At 55.7% G+C, this 26,043-nt stretch overlaps 1 protein-coding gene across 1 annotated transcript; it reads left to right on the top strand.

The window, feature by feature from the left end:
- Positions 1-1,106: 1,106 nt before the first annotated feature.
- Positions 1,107-26,040, top strand: RELB (RELB proto-oncogene, NF-kB subunit). The gene is made up of 13 exons (XM_070559525.1): positions 1,107-1,188; positions 1,374-1,544; positions 2,669-2,716; positions 5,590-5,598; positions 7,332-7,678; positions 14,686-14,843; positions 16,167-16,258; positions 16,450-16,581; positions 18,081-18,185; positions 22,233-22,448; positions 23,246-23,314; positions 23,451-23,528; positions 25,224-26,040. Exons 1-13 carry the CDS (start codon positions 1,107-1,109, stop codon positions 25,604-25,606), a joined length of 1,890 nt encoding a protein of 629 aa, XP_070415626.1. The 3' UTR covers positions 25,607-26,040.
- The last annotated feature ends 3 nt before the right edge of the window (positions 26,041-26,043 follow it).

The following is a 26,043-nucleotide window of genomic DNA, read 5'->3' on the forward strand; positions in this document are numbered from 1 at the left end:
TTTTCTGCCTTTTTGCTGAAGAATCGAGTGTTGAGACCGCCTGGTCCTGAAACCCTAAAGCATGACATACTTGCTCCCTGGCCCTTTGCAGAAAAAGTCTGCTTGAGATCTTGCTCTATGGCAGGAGTTCTCCAACTTGAGATTACAGCCGCATCCCCGGAAGGCCTGGGGGCCGCGCTTGGAGAACGGCCGCCGTAGGCGGTTCTGCCTCCCATGAGCAGGTACCAGGCCTGGCTTGGTGAGTGCTGTGGCCTAGCGCCCCGTGCAGGCACTGGCACACAGTAGGCGCTCAATAAGTGTATGTCGAATGAATCAGTGAGTCCACGTGGGCCATGAAGAGAAGAGATGGAACACTCACATTTTACACAAGCAGACATAGGACGCCAAACCCTGGCTCTGTGGTCCGAGGGTGCCCTGCATCCTAGCTGGAACCTAATAGTCACCCAGTCATCCTCAGGAACAGGGAGGCGCAGGAACGCGGTCTAACCGAATAGCTGCCCCTCTGTGAGCCTCAGTCTCTCCTCTCTGCAATACCTCTCGTTCCATCACGTGCCTCTCATGCTGGGGCACGGTTGGAGACGGCTGGGAGGCCCCCCAGTAAGCCCTTTGCTCAGGGGTCGGGCGCGCAGCTTAATATGTACACGGGGGGCTCCGCTCATTGAGCCTTGGAGCCGCAAGTGCGCTGGGCCATTAGGAAACTTGAAGGGGCTGTGGGGAGGAATAAAACATCCTTCCATCATTCGATAAACATTTATTGGGCACCTACTGTGTTCCAGGTGCTGTCTTAGGCGCTGGGGATACAGCAAGGAACAAAGCAGACAAATCTGAGAACTGCCATTCTAGCTTTAAACGTTTAGCTATCTTCACTCCCAATTTACAGTTGAAGAAACTGAGGCGTAGCGATCACGGAGGTTTTGTAAAAATCATTACCAACGGCAGCTACAGAGCCCCGGCGACCTCCTGATCCCCAAGCGCCCTGCCAGCCAGAGAAACAGCAGGTTCGAGTGCCGCAGGCACACCGGAGGGGCCGGCCTCAGTTTCCCGACTTGCTCCAGGGGGAGGCCGTGAGCGGCCCTAAGCAGGCCTCAGTCGTCTCGGCCAGAGCAATGGGCAGCGGCGCCGCCCGGCCCCTCCAGGGCGCCCGGCCTCCTCTTCCCGGCCGGCCCCGCCCCCGCGACCACGTGACGCGTGGGGGTTTTCCCGTTCCCCTCGCGTGACGTCACGGCGGGGTGCGGGCCAATGGGCGCGCAGGCCGGCGGCGCCGGGGAATTCCGCTGCCCCGCCCCCGCCCGCCGCCCGCCCGGCCCGGCCCGGCGCCCCCCGCAGCCCCGGGCGCCGCGCGTCCTGCCCGGCCTGCGGCCTCAGCCCCTGAGCCGCTCGCCCGACCCACGATCGTCCGCCGGACCGTGCCGCCTGGCCTCCCGGCCCGCCCGCGTGTGTGTTTTGGTGTGGGCCGGCCTCCGGGCCGTCCGACCCCATCGGTCGGGCCATGCCGAGTCGCCGCGTCGCCAGACCGTCCGCTGCGCCGGAGCTGGGGGCCTTGGGTGAGCGGGGCCCGGGTTCAGGAGGAGTCTGGGGCGGGCCCGGAGCTGCGGGGGTCCTGGGGGTCCCGGAGGAGTCTGATGGTTCCTACAGGACTCGAGGGGTTTTGCGGGGAGAGTGTGAGGGTTCTGGGGACACTGTATTAGGGGGAAGGAAGGAGGCAGGGGATGGGGACGGGTCCGGCCCAAGGTGGGAGAGAGGCGTCCCACTGTGGAGTGGGAAGGGGGCGGGGCCTGACCCTGAGGCAAAGAGGGGGGCGGGGCCCGACTCCCTGAGGGGTGGGGCGGGGCCTGACTGGGAGAAGGAGGAGCGGGAGCCGCTCCTGCGGGATGGGGGCGTGGCCAGGCTCCGAGAGGGAGAAAAGGGAGGGGCCTGGCTCACCGAGGGGGCGGGGCCTAACTCCGAGGAGGAAGCGGGGGTCCTGCTCAGAGTAAGGGGCGGAGCCTGAGGGCGAGGGGGGGCGGGGCCAGACTGTGGCGGAGAGAAGGGGCGAGGCCTGAGGGCGAGGAGGGGCGGGGCCAGACTGTGGCGGAGACAAGGGGCGGGGCCTGAGGGCGAGGAGGGGCGGGGCCAGACTGTGGCGGAGACAAGGGGCGGGGCCTGAGGGCGAGGGGGGGCGGGGCCAGACTGTGGCGGAGACAAGGGGCGGGGCCTGAGCCTGGCGGAGAGAACCGAGAGGGCCTGTTCCGAAAAAAGAAGGGCGGGGCCTGACTCAGAGAAGAAAGACGGGGGCAGCAGCGCCTCGGAAGAGAAGTGGCAGGGTCTCTGAGAGGGAGATGGGGACGGTCTGGAGGCTGAAAAAGTGAAGGGGTAGGGGGCTGACCCTGAGAGAAGGAAGGGGGCAGGGGCTTTCCTAACTGAGGTTGACAAGGGCTCCTCCAGGCCCGACCTTAAGGGGGAGAAGGAGCAGGGCCTGAGGGTGATGAAAGGTGGAGAGAATGACAAACCAGGGGACCTGTCCCCGAGTTAGGGAAGGGGGAGCAAAGCCGGACTCCGCAGGCGACAAGGGGGAGGGGCCTGACTCCAAGGGGCGGGGCCAGGGGAGGAACGGGGTGGGGCTTGGGAGATTCCCTGGTCCTCCCGCTGCATCTCCATCGCCTCCTGAGACGTGTCTCCCTCCCTGCAGGGCCCGCTGACCTCCCCTCGCTCACGCTCGCAGTTTCCAGGACCACGGGTGAGCAGCCCTCCGCAGTCCCTGCCCGCCTGCACGCTCAGGACGGGGGCGGGGGGAGTCCTGTGCAGGCGGCCTTGGGCACGCCTCGGCCTGGGGGTTTTGCGAGGTCCACCTCAGCTTTCCTCTGACGGCCTGTATCCGTCCCTGCCGGTTGAGATGGGGGCCCCAGGTGGCGGATTAGGAGCTGGACAGGTAAAATTAACCACCTATTCGTGCTCTAAGAGGAGTCCTCTTTAGAGAATCACCATATTCGTGCAGAAGGTAATAATTACATGCTGGTGCCACCACTCCCTCCCTGTGTGAATGTCTGCCGGTCGCTTCCCCTCTCTGGGCCTGAGTTTTCCTCAGCTGTAAATGGGCATAATATCAGTGCTTCCTTTTTAGGGGGATTGAGAGAATACAGGTGAACTTTCAGAGCAGTGTCTGGCACACAGTAAGGGCTCAATAAGTTTTACCCATTACTGGTATAATGACGATAATAATCATTATTATTAGACAGTCTGTAACAGGGGTTCTTAAACCTTCCTGTGCATCAGAGTCACCTAGGGAGCTTGTTGAAACAGATTGTTGGGCCCCACCTCCAGAGTTTCTGATTCAGGAGGCCTAAAATGGGCCCTGAGAGCTTGCATTTCTAGCAAGTTCCCAAGAGATGCTAAGAACCTCTAGTCTGTAAGGTCCCTCAGCCTGTGTCATCCAAAATTCAGTGCTACCCAGGGAAATGCAGAATCATGGGCAAGTGACAAGACCCTCTCTCGTAAATCTGCTGGAATTTGGAGGGTAGGACTGAGCCCCATCACCAAGAAAACTGGGTGGCCCCAGTGGGTGAGTCTGAGCCTCTCTCTGGGCGTAGAGTGTTGGGGGGACGGCCCCCAGAAGTGCTGGCTTGGCTGCGGAGAAGGCTCTGCGGGTTCTCTAACAGATCTGGGCAACGGCAAAAGGTGGGAGGTGGCATTGGGGGTGGGTGCTGCCTGGGCACTGGTTCTGGGCAGCAACAAGGCTGAGACTTTTCTGGCCCGAGACCTAGATTTTTGGTTTCAACTGAGAGTAATTTCTGACGTCATCCATTCCGCAAATATTTATCAAGCGCCTGTTGTGTACCTGGCCCTGTGCTGGGCAGTGCCGGGAAGTGCCGGGACTCGGCAGTGACCGAGACAGCCCTGGCTCTGCCCTCCTGGGGTTTCCAACCTAGATGTGGACGCAGACACGTCAACAAGAAATTACATGTGGATCGATTATAAAATGTGATACAGGCTGTGAAGAAGTCTGGGGGGCCGTGATATCGAATAGCAGGCTGGGGATGGGAGAACCGCTGAGATAGAGTGGGAGGGAAAATTTCCCCCATTTTGATAGGCCAGACACATGCAGCCGGTGAGTGACAGCTCACATTTAAACCAACATGTGTGTAACTCCATGCCCCACGCTCTGAAACCATCTTCCAACCTCCTCGTGTTATAGACAAACTGAGCCTAGAGAGGGAAAGCCATTTACCCAAGTCCATAAAATACTGTCTCCCAAGACTTCATCCAAGAGCGGCCAGCATTTATGTAGCACCTACTTTGTAGCATTTATGTAGCGCCTACTGTTGTGGCAGTTTCTACGTGCTTCCCATTATCAGCTCATTTAATTTTCACAACAGCCCAATGAGGCAGGCATTATTACTGCATCCATTTTATGGATGAAGAAACCAAGGCACAAAGAGGTGAAGTAATGGGCTTAAGGGCACACAGCTAGCAGATAGCAAAGCCAGGATGTGAACCGAGGCGGTCCAAAGCTCCAGCCCCTGCTGCCCAGGCCTCAGTTTCCCCCCCTGCAGCCTGGGAGCTCCTTGAGGGTCTAGACAAGTCTAACTCATCTTTGGGTCCCCGGCGCACCCAGCACAGAGGCCTAAGAAGGTTTTTGCAAGTCGAAGTGACTGGAGGTTGGCCCTGCCAGTATCTGCCGCATGTCCCTTCCTCTCTCCCAGCCTCAGTGTCCCCATCTACCAAGTGGGGCTTCTTCCCCACCCTGCTGACTTCACAGATCGCATGAGATAAGGGGTGCGGAAAAACCGCCTTCCACGGAGCAAAGGTCTGGCTGCCAGGAGCCACTCCCAGAGAGTGGAGGAGGAAGACAGGGCAGGCAGCGGGGCAGGTCACATCAATAAGCCCGCGGCCAGCAGCCAGCGCAGGCCACGGTGGGGCCTGGGTGGGGGCATCTGGCCCCAGCCTGCCCTCCCTTGCTGTGTGACCTCAAGGCTTGCTTGCCTCCTCTGGGCTTCCCCTAGTCCTGTTCACGGAATGACAGCAGGTTGGTTTCGATTTCCCCACGGCTCCTTCCAGGGCTGAGCTTTCCCGAGAAGGGAGTAAGGGGCTTCCCCAGCATCCCTGTCACTCCCCCCTCAGGAAGGGGGAGCAAGTCCGGGACTGCAGGTGGGCCCTGCGGGGGGACCAGGCTGGGATGCAGGAGGTGGCTGTAGGATCAGACACCAGCCAGAGACCTCCTGGGAGGCTGCGGTGGGCTTTAGGAACAGGACATGCCCACAATGTGCTTACCATCTTGGGTGTCCATTTTTTTCCTGGTGATCAGACCTTGACTTTTCCTGGGATTCACCACAATGCTTCCTAATCCCTGGCCTGAATGTTTTGGGGAGGCCTTTGTGGGGGGCCCTGATCCCGGGGCCCCCACATTGGGAGCTGAAGGGAGGGTAGCCCAGGAGGGGGAGGTGGGGTTGGGGGTTGGCGCCCCAGGGAGTCAGAGCCCCAGGTTTCCCAGGATGGAGGAAAAGGGAAGCAGGGAGGGTTCCTGGGAGGGTGGGGTTCGGGGGGGGTGTCTTAAAAGATGAAAGTCTTCACCCCTTTCTGAATCTCACCTGTCTCTTTCTCTTCCTTCCACAGATGAACTGGGTGAGTATCACAGTGCAGGGCTGCAGGGAAGCTGAGGAGGCCGGGTGCTCACAGAGGGGAGTCTGGCCTGCCTTGTTGGGGAGGGGCGGTCACAGCGTGACTTCCGGGACTGCTGGGGGATTTCAACAAAGTCATGTTCCCAAGCGCTGAGCAGTGCTGGACACTTAGCAAAGACTCAGCATATGTGAGCTGCCTTTAGTGTCCCTATGACCACGACTGTCATTCCTTCCTTCCGTGGACCGCCCTGAGCGCCTGCCTCGCGCCCGGCCCTGTTCTAGGCACTGGGGATTTATTCTCGAACCAAAGTCCCTGCCTCTAGGAGCCGGTACCCTAGTGACGGAGACAGTAGGGAAAGGAATCGATGGGCAAGATCCTGTTAGATTGGGCTTAGGGCTGTGAAGGAAATAAACAGGAAGAGGGTGAGATGGCCTGGGGAAGACAAGTTAGGTTGGGCCTTTCTGAAGAGGTGACGGACGTTTGAGCTGATACCAGAAGGCTGAGAAGGGGCCAGCATGGGTTGGATGCCGGGAGCATGGAACAGGCAGACAGGGAGCAGGTACAATGCCCTGAAGAGGGCCAGGCAGGCTGGGTGGGTGCAAGCAACAGAAAGGAGGCTGGAGGGCTGGCCCGGTGGTGCAGCCCTTAAGTTCGCACCTTCTGCTTCGGCGGCCCGGGGTTCGCCAGTTCGGATCCAAGGTGCGGACATGGCACCGCTTGGCACGCCATGCTGTGGTAGGCATCCCACATATAAAGTAGAGGAAGATGGGCACGGATGTGAGCTCAGGGCCAGTCTTCCTCAGCAAAAAGAGGAGGATTAACGGCAGATGTTAGCTGAGGGCTAATCTTCCTCAAAAACAAAAAAAAAAGAAGAGAGAGTGGAGCAGGGGAGGGAGGGGCGACGAGGGGCAGGGCCAGGCCACGCAAGGCTCTGTGGCCAAGATCAGGGGTATGGAGTTTGGAGAGGGTTTTATATGGGGAGAGTGTTGACTTTGACTCTAAGGAAGATGGGAGGCACCGGAGGCTTCTCAGCAAACGGTGGGGGTGGGGGTAGGGGACAGGGTCTGACGTAAGATCTCTCCGGTTACGTGGTGGGGACAGACTGGAGGAGGCGAGGTGGGAAACAGGAGCAGGGGTTCAGATGGGAGGTGATGGAGCGGGGACCGCGGGGAGGCAGTGGGGGTGGGGAGAAGCGGTGGGAATGGACGTACACGTTCCGCGCAGAGGCAGAAGTTGTTCATGGACGGGACACAGCAGGCGTGGGACGGTGGAGCAACGGAAAAGATGTGCGCCCTGCCAGCTTGCACACGTAGTGGCTGGTGGCTAGTGGCGCAGCTTTGTGAGATGGATCTCAAGCTGTCATTCTTGTTGTTATGAAATGGGGCGAGATGGAGGCAGGGGCACCTGCTGCTGGGTCTCTATCCAGCTGGGAGGTGATGGAGGCATGGATTCCGGAGACATGATGGAGGGGAGAGGACGTGAGCATGCAGGAGAAGGACAAACCAGGCCACCCCCAGGTGTCTGGCTTCAAGAACTGGGGGGTCCTGGGGGGCCGTTTGCGAGAAGGAGGGCAGGGGCGTTTTCATGTAGGGAGCTGAGGCCCCTGCCCTCCGCGCAGGAGAAATATGTCTTGAAGAAAAGGATGGACTGGAACAGGCGGGGCGGCCCAGGTCTAGGGGGCAATCAAGCCTTTGCTGTTAGAATCAGCGTCCCCCCACTTTCTGCTTCCCCCGCAGAGATCATCGACGAGTACATCAAGGAGAACGGCTTCGGCCTGGAGGGGGCGCCGCCGGGCCCGGGCGAGGGGCTGCCACGCCTGGTGTCCCGCGGGGCGGCCTCCCTGAGCACCGTCACCCTGGGCCCCGCGGCGCCCGCGCCCCCGGCCACGCCGCCGCCCTGGGGCTGCCCCCTGGGCCGCCTCGTGCCCCCCGCCCCGGGCCCCGGGCCGCGGCCGCACCTGGTCATCAGCGAGCAGCCCAAGCAGCGCGGCATGCGCTTCCGCTACGAGTGCGAGGGCCGCTCGGCCGGCAGCATCCTCGGCGAGAGCAGCACGGAGGCCAGCAAGACGCTGCCGGCCATCGAGGTGGGGCCCGCGGCCGGGGCGGGGGCTGCGCTGCCCTCGCCCCCCCCCCATTCACGTGCATGTGTTTATTCTTGTATTTGACTGGGGGGTATTATTATTGCCGTTGCTATTGTTGGAAGGAGTAATGCTCTCACCTGGCCCTAAATTCAAAAGGCATTCAAAGAAAGGCCATCTTCCTGGTATTTTGGCAATATTGATCAAAATTACTAGGGCGGCCTGGTGGCGTTGTGGTTACATTCACATGTGCTCCGCTTCAGGGGCCCAGGTTTCGTACGTTTGGATCCTCGGCACAGATGTACGCACTGCTTGTCAAGCCATGCTGTGGCAGGCGTCCCACATATAAAGTAGAGGAAGATGGGCACGGATGTTAGCTCAGGGCCAATCTTCCTCAGCAGAAAGAGGAGGATTGGCAGCAGATGTTAGCTCAAGGCCAGTCTTCCTCACCAAAAATAAATAAATAAATAAATAAATTTACCATGGCTGGTAAAGGTCGGGTAGCCTCCTGGTTCACAAGCAAGGCCTTAAGAATCAGAGGGCCTGGGTTCAAATCCCATGTCTGCCATTTACTAAGCTGTGCAGCCTTGGGCTGGTTACTCACTCCCTCTGTGCCTCAGTTTCCTCCTCTACAGAATGGGCTAGTCGTAATAACCAGCCACCTGGGGTTGTTGGGAGGAGTGAAGGAGTTAACCGTACATGCCAAAGACCTGCGAGGGAGTAAATGCTCCGTAATGACTAGTGTTATTACTGTTGTCATTACTCTTCAGCCGGGCCACTCTGCTTCTAGGAATTGGTGGTGTAGCTGTGCCTGCCGCTGCGCGAAGGGAGGATGTCCAGGGTTATCCTTTGCAGCCTTGTTTCTATGGTGAAGGATCGGAAATGTCAGTGTTAATCAGGAAGCCACTGGAGAAGTAATTGGTGGGCACCTGCTCGTGGGAACCCCCCCGCGGCCGTGACACATGTCTGTGCACGGGGGCAGATCAGTGTAGACACATCCTGCTAACACAGAAACCTTTTTAAATGATGTCCCCTGGGTGCTGATGTGGAGGGAGCTCCAAGACACGTTAATAATCCAAATAAAAAGTGGAGGCGCAGAGCCCTGCTTAGGGTATTAGATCACTTTTTGTGTTAAAAAGAGGGAAAGTAAGATTTATATTTGTATTTGCTAGTATGTGTGTAGAGAAACCCTAGAAGGCTGTGCAAATATTAAATCATATGATGTACCCTGAAACCGATAGATACTGCATGTCAATTAGACTTAAAAAAAAAATTTTTTTTAATCCCGTCTTCTTGACCAAGGAAAAAAAAGGGGGAACTCTGGAAGGAAAAATAGAAATAAATAAAGGTGATTACTTTTTGAGGGGAAGTGCTAAATGGATACGGTACAGGTAAGATTTTTTAACTATATACCTCTTTATTTTGTTTTAAAGTTTTGAATCAGATGATGTAGTTGAAAACACTCAAAAATATAAACGTTCGTGTTCAATGAACAGAATTTAAGTGAAATGTAATTAAAATCAACAAACGTCCCCCACGCCTGTCCCCAGGTTCCCCCATTGTTGTCAATATATCCTCTAGGAGTATTTTATGATTATACAGGCAAATACATACTTACATATATACTATCCCCCTTTTTGTACATAAAGGGGAGCATAGTACATATATATATATGTATACACTGTTGTGCACCATGGTTTTTTTTACTGAATAATATGTCTTGGAGCTCAGCCCACGTTAGAATGTCTAAAGCTGCCCTATTCTCTCCACTGTCGTACCCGGTTGTGTGCCTGTGGAGCATTATCAGGCAGGTCCCCGTGGGTGGGCATTTAGCTTGTTTCCAGTCTCCTGCTGTGATGAGCAGGGCTGTAGAGAACGACTCGGCTCATCTATTACTTCCTTCGCTGCATCACTCTGGTAAATTCCGGAAGTGGAATTGCTGGTCAAAGGTAATTTGGTGGATGTTGCTACGTTGCCCTCCACGGGGCTGGTACGCGGACTGTTTCTCCCAGTGGCGTCTGAGAGGCCTGGTTCCTTGCGCCTCCCCAGTACGGAGCCTTCTGGTGCTTCTGGATCTTTGTCCAAATGTTTATTGAGTCTGAATGGTGCACCAACCGTTCCACTAGCCCTGGGTCCTGTCCCCAGCCGTTGCCCAGCCTCCTCCAGATTTCCTCCGGAAGGCAGCCCGAGGGGTTAAATGATGCACCTGCTCCTCTCCCCTGCTCAGAACCCACCCTTGGCTCCCCAGTGCCCTGAGGAGGAAGCCCAAGCTCCTCCCTGGGCCTCCGAGACCTCTCACGGTCTGGCTCCTGCTACCTCCCATACAACCCGTCCTCACTCACCTCCTCCAGCCACTGGGCCTTTGCGCATGCTGTTCCTCCTGCTGCAGTGCTTTCCTCCTGCAGCCTGGTCACCTCCTCCTCACCCGCGAGCCTCAGCCCACCTCAGGGTCACCTTCCCTGACCCCTGCCCCAGGTGCAAGCTCCTCGAGTGAGGTCTCCGGCTTCCGTCTCCCTCTCCCTCGAGTGGATTTGCTCTCATAGGTTCATTTGGGTGATGAGCAGAGCCACTGCACCCTTCCCCAAGTTTGGATTTTAGGATCAGAAAGACGTGGGTTTGAGTCCTGGCTCTGCCGCTTTCCAGCCCTGTGAATCTTGGCCTCAGTTGTCCTCATCTGTAAAATGGGCCTGAAGCTCCCGTCCGCACAGGACACAATGAGGAAACCGGGGAGACGACCCAGCCCAGGCGTGCCCCCTCCTTTTACTCAGCTAGGTGGTCGTAGTTGGTGGTGTTACTTAATTTGGCTCCAGGCATCGTGGCCAACAGTAGCATGCAGTCAGCAGAACATTCTGGAGAAAACAATGGTTTACTTTGACCTGTATATTCCATCACCGGATTTTCAGGAACGGGCCAAGTGTGGTGCATGGAGGGGCAATTACGTAGCCCCTTATTTATTTTTAAGCGTTTTGTCTCCTTTTCCAATTTGATAGGGGCTCTTTTTTCAACTTGATGTTCCACCTTTTTCTTTTGAAAAATTTTAAACCTGTATAAAATAGACAAGAATACGCAACGAACACTCGTTCGCCTTCTGCCACATTTACGTGGTGTCTCTCTCTACACATAGTCGTTTATAGACGGGGATTTGCAAGGAAGGCAGAGATGTGGTGGTGCGTCAGCCAAAATGTTTCTTTGTGTCTCTCTCACGAATGAGGAGCTTTTCCTGCAACGAAGAACCTATACTGTACTCTAGAAACTGAATATGCCTACAAGGATGCTGCCTAATATGAAGTCCATATTCTAATTATCCCAGTTGTCCCCAAAATGTCCTTTCTAGCTGCTGTTGTTGTCTGCTTGTTGATATCCCGTCCAGGATCGCGTGCGTGCCGCGGTTCGTTGTCAGGTCTCGCTGTCGTCTGAATGTTTATGTGTCCCGCAAATTCGTATGTGGAAACCCTAACCCCCAAGCTGAGGGTCCCAGCCCTGGGGCTCTAGTGGTTTAGAGTTGCTGTTTTCACCGCCGCAGCCCGAGTTCGTTTCTGATCAGGGAACCGCACCATCCGTCTGTCTGTCGGTTGTCACGCTGTGGCGGCTGCGTGTGGCTGTGATGCTGAAAGCTATGTCACTGGGATTTCAAATACCAGCAGGGTCCCCCGTGGTGGACAGGTTTTGGCCGAGCTTCCAGACTAAAATGGACTAAGAGAAGGACCTGGCCACCCACTTGCGAAAAAATTGGCCGTGAAAACCCTATGAATCGCAGCGGAGCACTGTCTGATGGAGCCCTGGAAGGGGAGAGGGTGGCACAGAAACACCGGGCAGGCTCCGCTCTGCTGGCCACAGGGAGCGGGGAGGTGCTCAGGCCACGAGGACAGAGCCCTCACGAATGGGATCAGTACTTTTATACAAGAGACCGCAGAGCTCGCTTGACCCCCACGGCGAGTGAGGACGCGGTGGGGAGTCAGCAGTCTGCAGCCCGGAACAGGGCCCTCCCTGGAACCCGGCCGCGCTGGCACCTGACCCTGGATGCCAGCCCCCAGGACTGTGGGAAGTGCACCTCTGTGGTTCGCAGGCCACCCGGTTCCCGGGGTTTCGTCACAGCAGCCGACTGGATTAGGAAGGTCTCTTGGGTGTCTGTTGACCGGGGTCGGTTCCTCACTCTCTCTTTGCGTCTGGGGACGTGGGCGCTTCTGGAGGACAGGACAGGGGTTCTATAGAACGTCTCGCATTCTGGGTTCACTGGCTGTTTCCAGATTAGATTGGGTGACACGTTTGGTTGGGAACACCCCAGCGGTGATGCTGTGGCCACTCAATATCTCACTTCAAGGGACGTGAGGTGGCAGTTTGTCCCAACACTAGTGATGCTGAGTCAGACCCCGTGGTCAAGGTGGCGTCTTAGCCCACTGGGGCTGCTGTGACAATAGACTGCGGACAGGGTGGCCGGAACAATGGAAGTTGATTCCTCACAGGTCTGGAGGCTGGAAGGCCAAGATCAGGGTGTCAGCAGGGCTGGTTCCCTCTGAGGCCTCGCTCCTTGGTTTGCAGGTGGCCGCCCTCTTGCTGTGACCTCACGTGGTCTTTCCTTGGTGTCCACACTTGTCTGACGTCTCTTTGTGGGTCCAAATAAGGACGTGAGGCCGATTGGGTTAGGGCCCATGCTGATGGCCCCACTAACTCAGTCACCTCTTGAAAAGGTCTGTCTCCAGGTCCCGTCGCATCCTGAGGGACTGGGGGTTAGGCATTCAAGGTATGAATTTTAGGGGATGCAATTTAGCCCCTAACAGGTAGTGACGGCCAGGTCTCTCCATTGTCCAAGTCCTGCTTTCCCTTTGTAATTAATAAGTTATCTGTGGGGTGATACTTCGAGGCTGTGTTTTCCCTCAACTTTTTATTTCTAAGTCTTTCCACATAATTATTTTGGCTTGGCATCAGTTGTGATTTCAAAGAGTTGGAAGAGTACGTGTCCAGTAATAGGGGACGACCCGTCTCCCAATCTAGATTCAGGATTTTTAATCCCCACTTTTCAGAGGAGGAAACTGAGGCTCAGAGAGGGTAAGTTACTTGCTCAAGGGCACACAGCAAGTTTACTCTGGTAATTACCACCACTTACTAAGTGCTCCTGTGTGCCTGGTACTTAATAACACGCATTGCATGCAGCCGGACCCAGCGGGGGGACTTGGTGATTTAAAGTCCACACACCCAGCAGTGCTGTTGGTGATGGGGTTTTCAGAAGTGGCGATCCATTCTCCATCTAAACGAAATCCAGGCTTCTCTCCATTAACGTGGTGGTTGCAGTCCTTGAAAATTCTGCATATTTAAAAATTATGGGCGAAATACTGTATGGGAAAACAGAGCGGGGGTCTAGGCTCTGATCATTTTAAACGGGTTTGTCACTGACGTGAACGTGGGCAGGACTTGTGTGGGACTGCCCCTGGTTGGGTAGCTTCTCTGGTTCCGCGGACTGCCTGCTGAGGGTTCCCATCATGGTGTCAACCAAAATCACCCTCAATATCCCAAATGCCCCCTAGAGGGCAGCACTCTTCCACTGAGACCACCGGACCCTTGCATTTCACAGGCGGGGGCTTTAGAAGTTCAGAGCTGACTTTAGAGCCTGGCTGGTGCCCCTGGGCCCCTGGGTGACCCAGGAAAGCCCAGTGGACAAAAGGGTCTGGGCCAGGACTAAAGGGGCTGCTTTCTATCCACTGCCATCTGTGGCTACTGAGCAGGAATTCTGACCCTGGTTGCCATGGCTTCCTTGATTCAAAAGAGAATCCGAAAATCTGGAATAATTTGGTATCTCACACTTTTTCAATGTAGGCTCCAACTTTTTATGTGAAGGAAAATTTTTTTAAGCTTTTTTCTAGTTTTTTGTTTGTTTTATTGAGATATAATTGATACACAGAAAAATTGCATTGCGTATTTAATGGACACATTTAATGACATTTAACATACACATTTTGATGACAAAAATTTTAATCTACAGAAAAATTAATAGGCTAGCACAGTAAGCACCTGTGGACCGTGCCCCTGTAGTCACCATGTGTGGTGTATCTGTCGCCCTCTGTCCACACTCACAAACACACGCATACACGTGCACACACGCAAATACACACCTTGTTTTTTTGCAAATGAGTTGTAAATATCATGGGATTCACCTTCAGAGACTTCGGCCTTCATGGCCTGAGAGTAAGCTCCTGCAGGGGACAATACCGTTCCCATCCTCGGAAGACTAGCAATATCCCATAATATCGTCTAATAGAGTGTTTGCACTTAAATTTCCCAGCTGTCCTCAAAATGGCTTTGGTGGTTGTTTCTTCCTCCTCAGTCCCGGATCCAGTCAAGCATCAGATGTTGCATCGATTGTCCTGCCTCTTTGGTCCCTCTCCTTGATTTTTCAGCTGAATTGTATTTGATTAAATCTTAAGCAGACAGCTCTGTGAATTTTTACACATGCAGACAGTGTGCAACTACCAGCCAGGTCAAAATACGTTAGTTGTTCTCTTTTTGCCCCAAATATCAAGCCCATGTTTTACTGTCTTTCATGACACTGATATTTTTGCCCCAGTGACCCGCAATGTGGGCTTGTCTGGTGTTTTTTCACGACGAGATCCAGATGATGCACTCGGAGAAGTGATGTCGTGTCCTTCCCGGCGCGGCCCGTCAGGGGGCGTCCGCGTCGTTAGTGATGCTGACCTCGGTCACCTGGTTAAGGTGATGTCGCCCGGGTCTCTCCACTGCAAAGCCGCCTTCCTCCCCTTGTCATCAGTGTGTCATCTGGGGGACGTACTCAGAGGCCCCACCTGCATCCAATTTTTAAAAGCCAAGTGGCCAAAGAAAGCGCATCTGTGGGGCAGCCGTCGTGTTCTGAGGTCCCCAGGCCACCAGCGGGGTCTCAGCAAACAGCCTTCCATCATCCTCGGGGGAGAGGGCCAGGGGGCTGCCGAGGGAGGCCCCGGGGAGTTTGGGGGGGGGTGCAGGCGTCCGCGATGGGACCCCCCGGAACCCCTGTCTCCCTGCAGCTCCGGGACTGTGGAGGGCTGCGGGAGGTGGAGGTGACCGCGTGCCTGGTGTGGAAGGACTGGCCGCACCGCGTGCACCCGCACAGCCTCGTGGGGAAGGACTGCACCGACGGCGTCTGCAGGGTGCGGCTCCGGCCTCACATCAGCCCCCGGCACAGGTACCCACCCTGACCCCTGACCCCTGACCCCTCGCCCCTCGCCCTTGCTCTTGGAGATCCTGAGGGTCACCCAGGGAAACCTTAAGACAAGGGACAGCTTAGCCAGACTCCCCCACTGCATTTCCTAGGTGGGGAAACCGAGGCACGGGGGCGGTGGAGGGTCTTCCCTAGGCCTGGAACCCAGCCACCCACACGTACACACGCATTATAGATATCCCCATTTTGCCAAGGGGGAAACTGAGGCTCAGAGAGGGAAGAGAGCCTGTGGCCGAGCTAGGATTCACTCCCGACCTGCCTTCACAGCAGGGCCCGTCTCTCTCTCACTTCATAACTTATATGTTTTTAATAAATTAAAAATTAAAACGCTCAGAGAGGATGTACAGTGGAAAATAAATTTCCTTCCATCTTTGGTCCTCCAGCTGCCAGTGCCCCTTCTCGGAGACAATTGAAAATATGCTACGCATATCCGTTTCTTTCTCCCTTTGTAAATGCTGGCAGACATTTGCGCCTTGTTTTTACTTTCCCGTACATCTTGGAGATCTTTCCTCTCTGTCCACTTAGAGCTCTCTTGTCCTTTTTATCGGCTGCGTAGTATTCCAGTGTGTGGATGCGCACAATTCATTGACCAAGTCTCCTATGAATGGGCACTTCCAATGGCTCTGTGGCATTATTAGTGACCGTGCTGCAGTGTGTGGCTTTCTATATACATCATTTCTTCTCTAGGTTAAATTCCTAGAAGTTACATTGCTGGCTCCAAGTCTGTACGTTTACACTTTTACCGATTTATAAATTTCGTGAACATGTCAGCTCCGTGAGAGCAGGGTTTTTTTCTCTTTTGTTTCCTGCAACTAGCCCAGTGCCTGGCACCCCAGGCAGTATCTGTGGCATGAATGAACACCGCCATATTGTCCCCCTATGTGTAATTGCTGGAGCAATTTGCAGTCCCCCCCACAGTGAGTGAGTCCTCGATTCCTCAGAACCTCACGAGCCCGGGTTGTTATCAAACTTTTCATCTTTGTTGTTTGGATGAGTTAAAAAATTGGCATCGCGTTGGTGTTGCATTTGCAGTTTTCTTGTTCCAAGTGAGGTTGGCCGGTGTTTTCAGGTGGTGAAGATAAGACGCGTTCCCGGGTGCCCTCAGGAGTCCCCGACACCCCTGAGGGGTTTGAACCCCACACCCCTCCTGACGCTGGGACCCCTGGGCCTGGCGCACCTCAGCCCCTAGACGGGGCCTCGAGGCAGCCTCTGCTGGAGCCGTGCTGTGGGTTAGAGCTACACCTGCCCCGTCGTGACGACCTCTCTCCCCGTCTCCCCCGCCCCCAGCTTTAACAACCTGGGCATCCAGTGCGTGCGGAAGAAGGAGATCGAGGCCGCCATCGAGCGCAAGATTCAGCTCGGCATCGACCCCTACAATGGTGAGTCCCGCGCCTGGCCCGACGGGCCGGTCCTCTGGAGCCCCCCGCCCCCTCTGCGCGCCCCGCCCCGCCCCCGGCCCCGCCCCCGGCCCCTCGCCTTCTCCAGTCCCCGCCCTCTCCTCCAGTCCCACCCACCATCGCCCGCAGGATCTCCACCCACCGCCCTCAGCCTTCCCCCGTCTCTCCCCCAGCCGGGTCCCTGAAGAACCATCAGGAGGTGGACATGAACGTCGTCAGGATCTGCTTCCAGGCCTCTTACAGGGACCAGCAGGGACAGATGCGCCGCATGGACCCTGTGCTCTCTGAGCCCGTCTACGACAAGAGTGAGTCGAGGGGGCCGTGTCCGTTAGGATTGTCCTTGGCCGCGGGTGCCAGGAAGCCCCGCACACCATGGCGTGAGCCTCAAGGGAGCGCTTGATTTTTATTTGTCTATGTTATTAAGTCTGTTCCCCTTGATTCCGTTGCTCAGCAGATCGGGGCCCGGGTTCAGCAGCTCTGTGATTCTCTCGGCCCTCCCCTCATGGTCATGAGGTGGCTGCCACAGCTCCACACATCATGTCTGTGTTCAAGGCATGGTGGGCAGTGTCACCCTGTGTGGTGTGCAGGTTGTACACTGCCCAATTCCAGGGGGCAGCTTTTACTATGTAGCCTGTGGGAACAGGGACTCTAGTGTTATAGAACCTGCAACCTGTACAACTAGGCAGCCCTAGGGAAGAGGCAGCGTGAGAAGTAATCTTTCACCCTGGTAGACTTCTGCTTATGTCTCTTTGGCCAGAACTTGGTCCCCCGGCCACCACTAGTTGCAGGGGAGTCTGGGAAAGCAAGTATTTACGCTTCTCATCCTCTATAGAGGGGTACAGGCATGGAGGAGAGGATTGGGAATGGCTGTTAGATTTTAGCCAGCCTACAGTGACTGCCACAAGCCTCAAAATGGGGAGGGATATTAGTTCAATCAGAGCTTTTATGGACACGAGAGAGAGAATTTCAGCTCAAATAAGGGAAAAAAGAATTTGTTCCATTACATTAACTAAAAAAATAATCCAGAGGTAGCACAGTGCTTCAGGTCTGGCTGCATCCAGGTGTCCAGTGATGTCATTAGGGATCTGTCTCTTTCTGCCTCTCAGCTATGCTTCCTCCATGTTAGAGTCATTCTTGGAAGGGCCCTCTCGTGCAGGGGCAAAATGTGTGCAGGTCTAGGCTTATATCCTACCCCCTTGTCACCTCTCCCCCACTCTGAAAATACTAGGCATTTTTGCTCAGAGTCTCAGGGCTGTCTCTCATTGGCCTGGTTTTAGCCATGTGCTCCTCTCTGACCAACCAGCTGTGGCCAGAACGAGGCGATGCCCTGATTGGCTGGTTCTGGGGCACATGATGGTTGCTGAGCTGGGAGCGGGCTCAGCCCCACCCAATCTCCATGACTGAGGTGGGGAGTGGTCCTGGAAGGAAAATTGGAGGCTGTTAACAGAAGAAGGGCCGGGCCTGCTAGACGGGCAAAACAATAGCTGTCCACTACAGATTTCAGGCCACTGACCCTCATCCAAGAATCGTCTCTGACCTCTGACCCCGCCAGCTCTCCCAAAGGTCTGGGGTCCCCATTTTGGCTGGACACTCACCAGTCTTCAGCGTGGAGGACTCACGATTGCCCCTTAACCCCTCCCGCCTGAGCATCTTCTTTTTCCACCCAGACCACGGGTTCCAGGAGGATCTTCTCCATTTCCCACCTGCACACGGCGCAGGGTGGGCGCCCCCGGGGCACCTGGTAAGGGTTTGCTGACTGAATTCTCGTTTTTTCTTCCATCCCCCTTCCTCTGCTTCTTCCCAGAGTCCACAAACACATCAGAACTGCGGATCTGCCGGATCAACAAGGAGAGCGGGCCGTGCACAGGCGGCGAGGAGCTCTACCTGCTGTGCGACAAGGTGCAGAAAGGTGAGGGGCCTGGGGCAGCGCGCGTGCGGGCGGGCGGAGCGGGGTCTGGCGGCTCGTGGGGGACTCTGCTTTGGAGCCCATCACTGTCCCCCTCCCTGAGTCGCTCGCTCACTCATTCCCGTGCGAGGATGGGGGCTGCCTGTGCCCGCCCTGCCGGGCGCCCTGCAGTCCTCACCATGGCGAGCGCACCGCCCAGGAGGCTCTGAGAGGAACGCCGTGGCATGGCATAAAGAACAACCTTAGGACAGATGCGCCAAGGGCTCCGAGTGAAGGAAACAGGACGGAGACACAGCTCGTTTACTTCTTTCACTTCTGTTCCAAAGTCCCTTCTTCAAGCAGGGTTTTTAAAAAAATCCTCAGGGCTGGCCAGATGGCATAGTGGTTAGGTTCCTATGCTCCTGGGGTTTGCAAGTTTGGATCCCGGGAGCCGACCTACACACCACTCATCAAGCCACGCTGTGGTGGTGTCCCACATACAAAATAGAGGAAGATGGGCACTGGTGTTAGCTCTGGGACAATCTTCCTCAGCAAAAAAAAAAAAAAAAAAAAGGAAATAATAATAATAATAAAAACCCTTCCACCTGGGATTGCCGACCTGGGCAGAGGGCAAGAGGGAGCCTTCCCTATTACCATCTATTTCTTTTCTCTATCCTTTGCATTTTCTCTCATGTTCCTCTATTATAAATAACATCACCCCCAACAGTAACAAGAAGCTAACATTTCCCTTGCTCCTGCTATATGCCAAACTCTGTCATCAGTGCTTTGTACACATCTTCTACTAGATTATCTATTCACCTAAGAGTTCTAGGAGGTGGGTCCTGTTATACTCATTTTACAGATGAGCAAACCGAGGCACAGAGAGGTTAAGTAACTTACTCAAGGTCACACAACTGCGCAGGTAGAGATGAGATTTGAATCCAGGTTGTCTGTGCTGTTCCTCCTTTCTTCTGGGAGGAAAAATAAAAAAGAAAGAGTTGAAAAACCATTCAGGAAGGTGGTGAAAAAGTAGTATCTGGAGAAAAATAATGCTGAGAAAGGGGTTAGGGAGGAATGGCTGGGGGGCATGATTTTACTTAGGGGGGGTCAGGGAATGCCCCTCTCAGGAGAGAACATGAGGAGCCATGAAGGATCTGGGTGGCCATCTCGAGAAGGTGTTCCAGCAGGTGGAGTAGCAAGTGCAAAGGCCCTGGGGTAGGAGCAGGTCTGGCTGTTGGAGGAACAGCGAGGTTGACGGGACAGGAGGGCAGCGAGAGGGGAGGGGAGTGGGAGAACCTGTCGCAGCCTCAGGGATCCCCCCGTCCTTTCTCAGGTTGTGTGATTACATAGTTAGCATCTGTCTCCCTCACGGGTCCTAAGGGCAGGACCTGGGGCTGTCATGGTGAGCAGCTGTGTCCCCAGAACCACCCAGTCCAAGGCCAAGCACACATCAGGGTCTCAGGAAAACCCTTTTTTTTTTTTTTTTTTTTCACTAAATCCTTTTTTGGCTACAAAGTTCACTCTTTTTTTAACCATTTTAAAGTGTCTAATTCAGCGGCATTTAGCATATTCACAATGTCACGCACCACCACTCTCTAGTTCCAGAACGTTTTCATTGCTCCCAAGAAGAAACCCTGTCCCCGTTAAGCAGTCACTCCGTAGTCCCCCTCCTCTGATCCCTGGAAACAGCTAATCCGTTTTCTGTCTCTGTGGATTTGCCTGTTCTGGACATTTCCTGTAAACGGAGTCACACACTGTGTGGCCTTGGTGTCTGGCTTCTTTCGCTTAGCACAGGATTCTCGAGGGTCCCCCGTGTGGCGGCCTAGATCAGTGCTGCATTCCTTTTCATGGCCGAGTAATATTCCATTGCATGGCTCTCCCACATTCATCCGCTCCTGGGCGTTGGGCTGTTTCTGCCTTTGGGCTGTTACATGCAGCGCTGCTGTGAGCCTTTGTGGATAAGGTTTTATTTGACACCTGTGTTCAGTTCTTGTGGCTGTATATCCACGAGCGGAGGTTCTTATAAAATCTTGAATGAATGGGCAAATTCTTGGGGGGCTCCCTGTCCTGGGCCCTGCCCTGAGCAGTGCAGGGACATGGCAGTGGCAGAGACAGGCCCGGCCCTACCCTCCCAGGGCTCCCAGCCCAGTGGGAGGGAGAGAAAGAGACAGAAGTTATGACTGTGGGCGATGCTGAGAGGGAAGAAGGCAGAGCCCTGAGATGGAACAACAGGAAGACCAGACGTGGTCCGGGCATCTGGGAAGGCTTCCCGGAGGAGGGGACGTTTAAGCTGAGACCTGAGGAATGACCAGGAGATTGTTAGGGGCCAGGGAGTTGGGGCCGGGGCAAGAAACTCTTCCAGGTGTGGGTGAACGATGAGAGGGGGCAAGAGTCCTGTGCCGTCATTCATTCACGGCCAGTCTCGGGCTGTGACTTCATGACTTCATGACCCTGAGCCTCAGTTTCCTCATGCCTCGCTGGTACGGGAACATGGGATCCCAACTATCCAAGAATTACCCTAGAAAGAGCATTTACTGAGGACGGTCTGTGTGCCCGGCCTGGAGCGAGTACTTGGCATACTGCTGCTGGAAACAATCCTGCTTCACACGACTCAGCACCTGTTATTTACTAAGCCTTCTCAACCCTTTACTTGGGGTGACTTGTTTAAGCCTCCTAGCAACCTGTGAGGTCGGTCCCATGCTGTTCCCTCTGTTGAGGGGAAAGAACTCAGCCCAGAGATGTCGGGTAACTTCCCCAGGCCCTGGCAGAGCTGGTGGTGAAGAGCTCTAGCCTGCCTGGATTCCTGTCACTTGCTGGCTGTGTGACCTTCAACTAGTGACTTCACTTCTCTGTGCCTTTGCTTCCTCCTGTATATAACACAGTTCCTAAAGGTACCTTCATAGGGTTGTTGTGAGACTTAGAGGCATTCTGTGTGTGTCCAACACGTAGAAAGCCTCAGTATGTGGAGTTACTGTGATGAGAGACAATGCAATAAGACAAGAAAAGGAAATAGCAGGCAGACTGGCATCCTGATTCCTCCGCTACCAGCCGTGTGACCTTGGGGAAGTCTCTTAACCCCCCCGAGCCTCAGTTTCCCCATCTTTAAAGTGGGTGTGTACAAAAAAGAGTCGACACAGCAGATCTGAGACTGTTGTCCTTTGAAGGGCCTGCTTATAAGGTTGACCGTGGCCGGCTTCTGGGCGCTTGGGTTTTGAGAGGGTTCCCACCAGTCCCTGACTGATCAGAGTGGCTCATTGTGCCTGAACTGTTTGTACAAGCGCAGTATTGTGTGCTGAGCCCCTGCTTTCCTTCTGGGAGTCTGGCATCTGGGTCTGTGCCAGCAGAGGCTGCCCACGTGACCAGCCCCTAATACAAACCTCGGGCGTTGGGGCGGGCCTGGTGGCACAGTGGTTAAGTTCACACGTTCCACTTTGGCAGCCTGGGGTTTGCAGGTTCGGATCCCGGGTGCAGACATGGCACTGCTTGTCAAGCCATGCTGTGGTAGGCATCCCACATATAAAGTAGAGGAAGATGGGCACGGATGTTAGCTCAGGGCCAGTCTTCCTCAGCAAAAAGAGGGGGATTGGTGGCAGATGTTAGCTCAGGGCCAATCTTCCTTGGGGGAAAAAAAAAACCCAGGCAGAGTCTCTAATGAGCTTCCTCCATAAACAGCATTTCTCATGCGTTGTCACGGGGGGGGGGGGGGGGGGGGGGAATTAGCATGTCCTGTGTGACTCCACTGGGAGAGGACCCTGGAAGCTGGGGCCTGGTTTCCTGCGGTGACTATAGGCTGAGTCTTGTGAGTCCTCTTTAGCGAAGCCCTGAATCTGACTGTGGCCTTGGGGTCGCCTGACCCGGTGGCAACACTAACTCGACCTGCCTTTCAGGTTGTTAAAAGTATTAAATGAGACAATAGATCCTGAATGGGCCCCAGGAGGTGCCCAACAGGAACTGAGCCGCCACTACGATTCGTCTTATTCTTAGGGATGTTGGGGTGAGGGGCGGCCAAGTGAGCTGGGGGCCCGGTGGGCCGGTGTCCCTGCTTGGCTGACGTCCTCGCTTTCCCGCCAGAGGATATCTCAGTGGTGTTCAGCAGGGCCTCCTGGGAAGGCCGGGCTGATTTCTCCCAGGCCGACGTGCACCGCCAGATCGCCATCGTGTTCAAGACGCCGCCCTACGAGGACCTGGAGATCGTGGAGCCGGTGACGGTCAACGTCTTCCTGCAGCGGCTCACCGACGGGGTCTGCAGCGAGCCCCTGCCGTTCACGTACCTGCCCCGGGACCACGGTAACCGCAGCAATGCAGGATCACCCGCCGCCCCGGGGAGCAGGGCTTTGGCCTCGCTTGGGGTGACCCGGAGGGCAAAGAGGGAGAGGCAGAAGTAGAATGCAGGGGCCGAGCTGCACTGACTGGGACTCGATTCCGGGCTCTGCTGCTTCCTGGCGGTGTGGCCTCGGCCTCTCCGAGCCTCAGACTCCTCCTGTGCAGGATGGAAATCATAATGGCACCACCTCATGGGGTCTGGGCGGTATTTAATCATCCGCCCCTCAGCTCATCTGCTCGTGCCCGGCCCTCTGCTGCATAGTGCTGGGGACACAGCGGTGACAGAGATAGCCCCAGCCCTGCCCTCAGGAGTCTCACAGCCCTGTGGGGGACGGACCTATTCCCATGCAGTCACAAGAAGAGTGGGCAGGACTGGCATGGAATTGCTCAGGGGATCAGATTGCCTGGAGGGATCAGGGAGGGCTTCCTGGAGGAGGGGACAGCTCAGCTGAGGATGGGAGGATGACTAAGCGCTTCTCCAGGGAAGTGGTGGGAGTTGAGGAAGAGTGTGTTAAGCAGCTGGAACGGCAAGTGCAAAGGCCCTGAGGCAGGATTGTGCCTAGGGTGTTCCAGGAACAACAAAGAGGCCAGTGAGGCTGGAAGTGGATTTGGGTTTCATCCTGATTAAGGTGTGATATCTATTTGCATTGGTCGGCCAAGAACTAGAACAGCTCAGCAGCCTCCTAAATGGTCTCTAAAATGAATTCTTAATTCTTCTTGTTGATGGATTACTTCGTATGTCCCTGGTGTCTCCTGAGCAGACAGCTATGGTGTGGACAAGAAGCGGAAACGGGGGATGCCCGACGTCCTTGGGGAGCTGAACAGCTCTGGTGCGTCCCCTTTGCCCCTTTCCACACCCCTTTGCCCCTCTGGGAGGGGATGGCTGACCCCACGGCCCCGCCTCGCTCCTGACTGGGGAGGAGGGGCGGTCGGGATCCAGGGGTCCTCATCTCTGCCTTCCTGCAGACCCCCACGGCATCGAGAGCAAACGGCGGAGGAAAAAGCCAGCCTTCCTGGACCACTTCCTGCCCAGCCAGGGCTCAGGTGGGTCCCGGCTCTGTGCGAGCCCCTGCCCCCCAGGGTGGGCCGAGGGTGAGCTGCTCTTCTGGCCTCCTCAGGGCCACCAAGAGCTCCTACGAGACCAGTGACTCACCATTTAGCCAGCAACCTAAAGGGGAAAGAACAGCAGTTCTGGAAACAGCCCAGAGGCTCTGATCTCCACCAGGCCATTGACTTGCTGTGTGACGTTCACCAAGTTGCTCCACATCCCTGAGCCTCAGAGACTCCCCTGTAAAGTCTCACCGCACATCTACCTCACTGGCCTTTTAAAATTTAACGTATTTATTTTTACAGACACTATAGGACAGGCTTATAAGTGTTTTGTGTGTGTTTTCTCATTTAATCTGCACAGTCTCCCTCCAAGGTGGGCACTGTCTTCCTTCTGCTTCCCCCCTCGTTTTTTTTTTGCTGAGGAAGATGAGCCCTGAGCTAACATCTGTGCCAGTCTTCCTCCACTTTATAAGTGGGACACCGCCACTGCATGGGTGACGAGTGGTGTAGATCCACACCCGGGATCTGAACCTGTGTACCCATGCCCCCGAAGCAGAGCGTGTAAACTTAACCACTGTGCCACCAGGCCAGCCCTCTCCGCCCGCTTTTTACTGGTGAAGCCCAGAGAGGTGAAGCCTCTAGTCTGAGAACACACAGTTGGTCCGTGGTGGAGCAGGGAGTGGCAGCTGGGTGTCTGTGTGGGTCAGTGACGCTGGTTGCGACACAGGGAGCAGGGACTGGATGGTGGGTAAGTGGGGGCGGTCGTCAGAGCCAGCCAACCTCGAATTCAGAGCCTGCCTCAATCCCAACCACCCTGCAGCCCCTTCTTCTCCTGCCTTCATCCCAACTCACATCCAGGGGTTCCCATGAATGGCTGGCACAAAGTTAGTGCCCAGGAGATGTTAGGAACTTGCCAGAAATCAGAAGGGCCACCTGCATTTTGTTATGATCACGTGTAACTGCCTTCACAGCAAAACCCAAAATAACAGGGGCTTCAACAGGACAGAACTTTATTTCTCCTCTCACATAAACACAGCCCAGAGGGAGGTGGTCCAGGGATGGTTTGGTGGCTGCATGAACTTTGGAGTCCCAAGATCCTGCCATTTTCAACTCACCGTTTCCATCTCATGGTCCAAGATGGCTGCTGCAGCTCCAGCCATCAGGCCCACATTCCAACCAGCAGAACTTAGTCCCATGACCACATCAAGCCGCAAGAGAGGCTGGGGAATAGAATCCCAGCAGCGCTGTGTCTCTTTCTGAGGTAAACATCGTCAGCCTTTGCTGGTGAGATTTGTCTTGTCTCAAAAAGAGAGACACTCTTATAATGACACATCATTTTACCTTCCAATTTGGGGACTGATGACTTCTCACTTGAGTCTCTGACAGTGTGGAGATTTCACTTTTGGGGTTGGGGAGCGTCCTCATCCTTGGGGAAAATTCCCCAGCCCTGCAGGAGCACCGTTTCAATCCTGCTTCCAGAGCTCCCCAGCTGCGTGTGACTGTGAGTTATTTTGCCTCAGTTTGCTTATTAAATCAGGGTGATAGTGGATACTCCAAGGTTCTTCTTGGGATGAAAAGAGGCCACGCTGATAACACCTTTCGCATGGGACAGGACCTTAGATGAGGACCCGGCCCCAAGTTGGTCCTAAAGCCCACCATACTTCCTCCTCTCTCTTCTCCTTCCTGCAGGCCCCTTCCTCCCACCGTCAGCCCTGCTCCCGGACACAGACTTCTTCCCTGGCACCGTGTCCCTCCCCGGCCTGGAGCCCCCGGGCGGGCCGGACCTCCTGGACGATGGCTTTGCCTATGAAACCACGACCCCCACGCTCTTCATGCTGGACATGCTGCCCCCCGCGCCGCCGCTCGCCAGCGCTGTTACGGGCAACGGGGGTGCAGGGGCCGCGGTTGGGGAGCCCTCCGGCCCCGAGCCGCTGACGCTGGACTCGTACCCGGCCCCGGGCCCCGGGGACGGGGGCACTGCCAGCCTCGTGGGCAGCAACATGTTCCCCAACCAGTACCGCGAGGCGGGCTTTGGGGGCGGCCTCCTGTCCCCGGGGCCTGAGGCCACGTAGCCCCCCCTCCGCGGACGCAGAGGAGAGGCGTTGGGTGGGGAGGGAGGTGCACGGGGCCCGGCGGACCCAACCGGGATGTCCAGCATCCCCATCCCTTGGGCCGCCCTGAGTCCGTCTCCCGACCTCCTCATCCTTCTGAATCGGACATCTTCAGCGCTGGCGAGAAGCTCCGTAGCATCGCTTTCCCGCGAGCCCATTTTACAAACGAGGAAACTGAGTCTGGAGAGGAAAGGGGGCGTGGCTCCACGCACGGGCTGGGAAAGCTGCGTCCGCCCCGCGATCGGGGGCACCTCTCCAGGCGGATTCTAGAGTGTACAGACGGGAGGAGGGCACAGAGCCCCAGCCCTCCTTCCCCAGGCCTGACGGTGGGGGTGGGTTGTTTGTTCAGTCTTCCTAATAAAGATGAGTTTTTGAGCCTTGGGGCTCCGCTCTCATCT

This window comes from Equus przewalskii, chromosome 9, assembly GCF_037783145.1.
Source record: "Equus przewalskii isolate Varuska chromosome 9, EquPr2, whole genome shotgun sequence".
Lineage (NCBI taxonomy): Eukaryota > Metazoa > Chordata > Mammalia > Perissodactyla > Equidae > Equus > Equus przewalskii.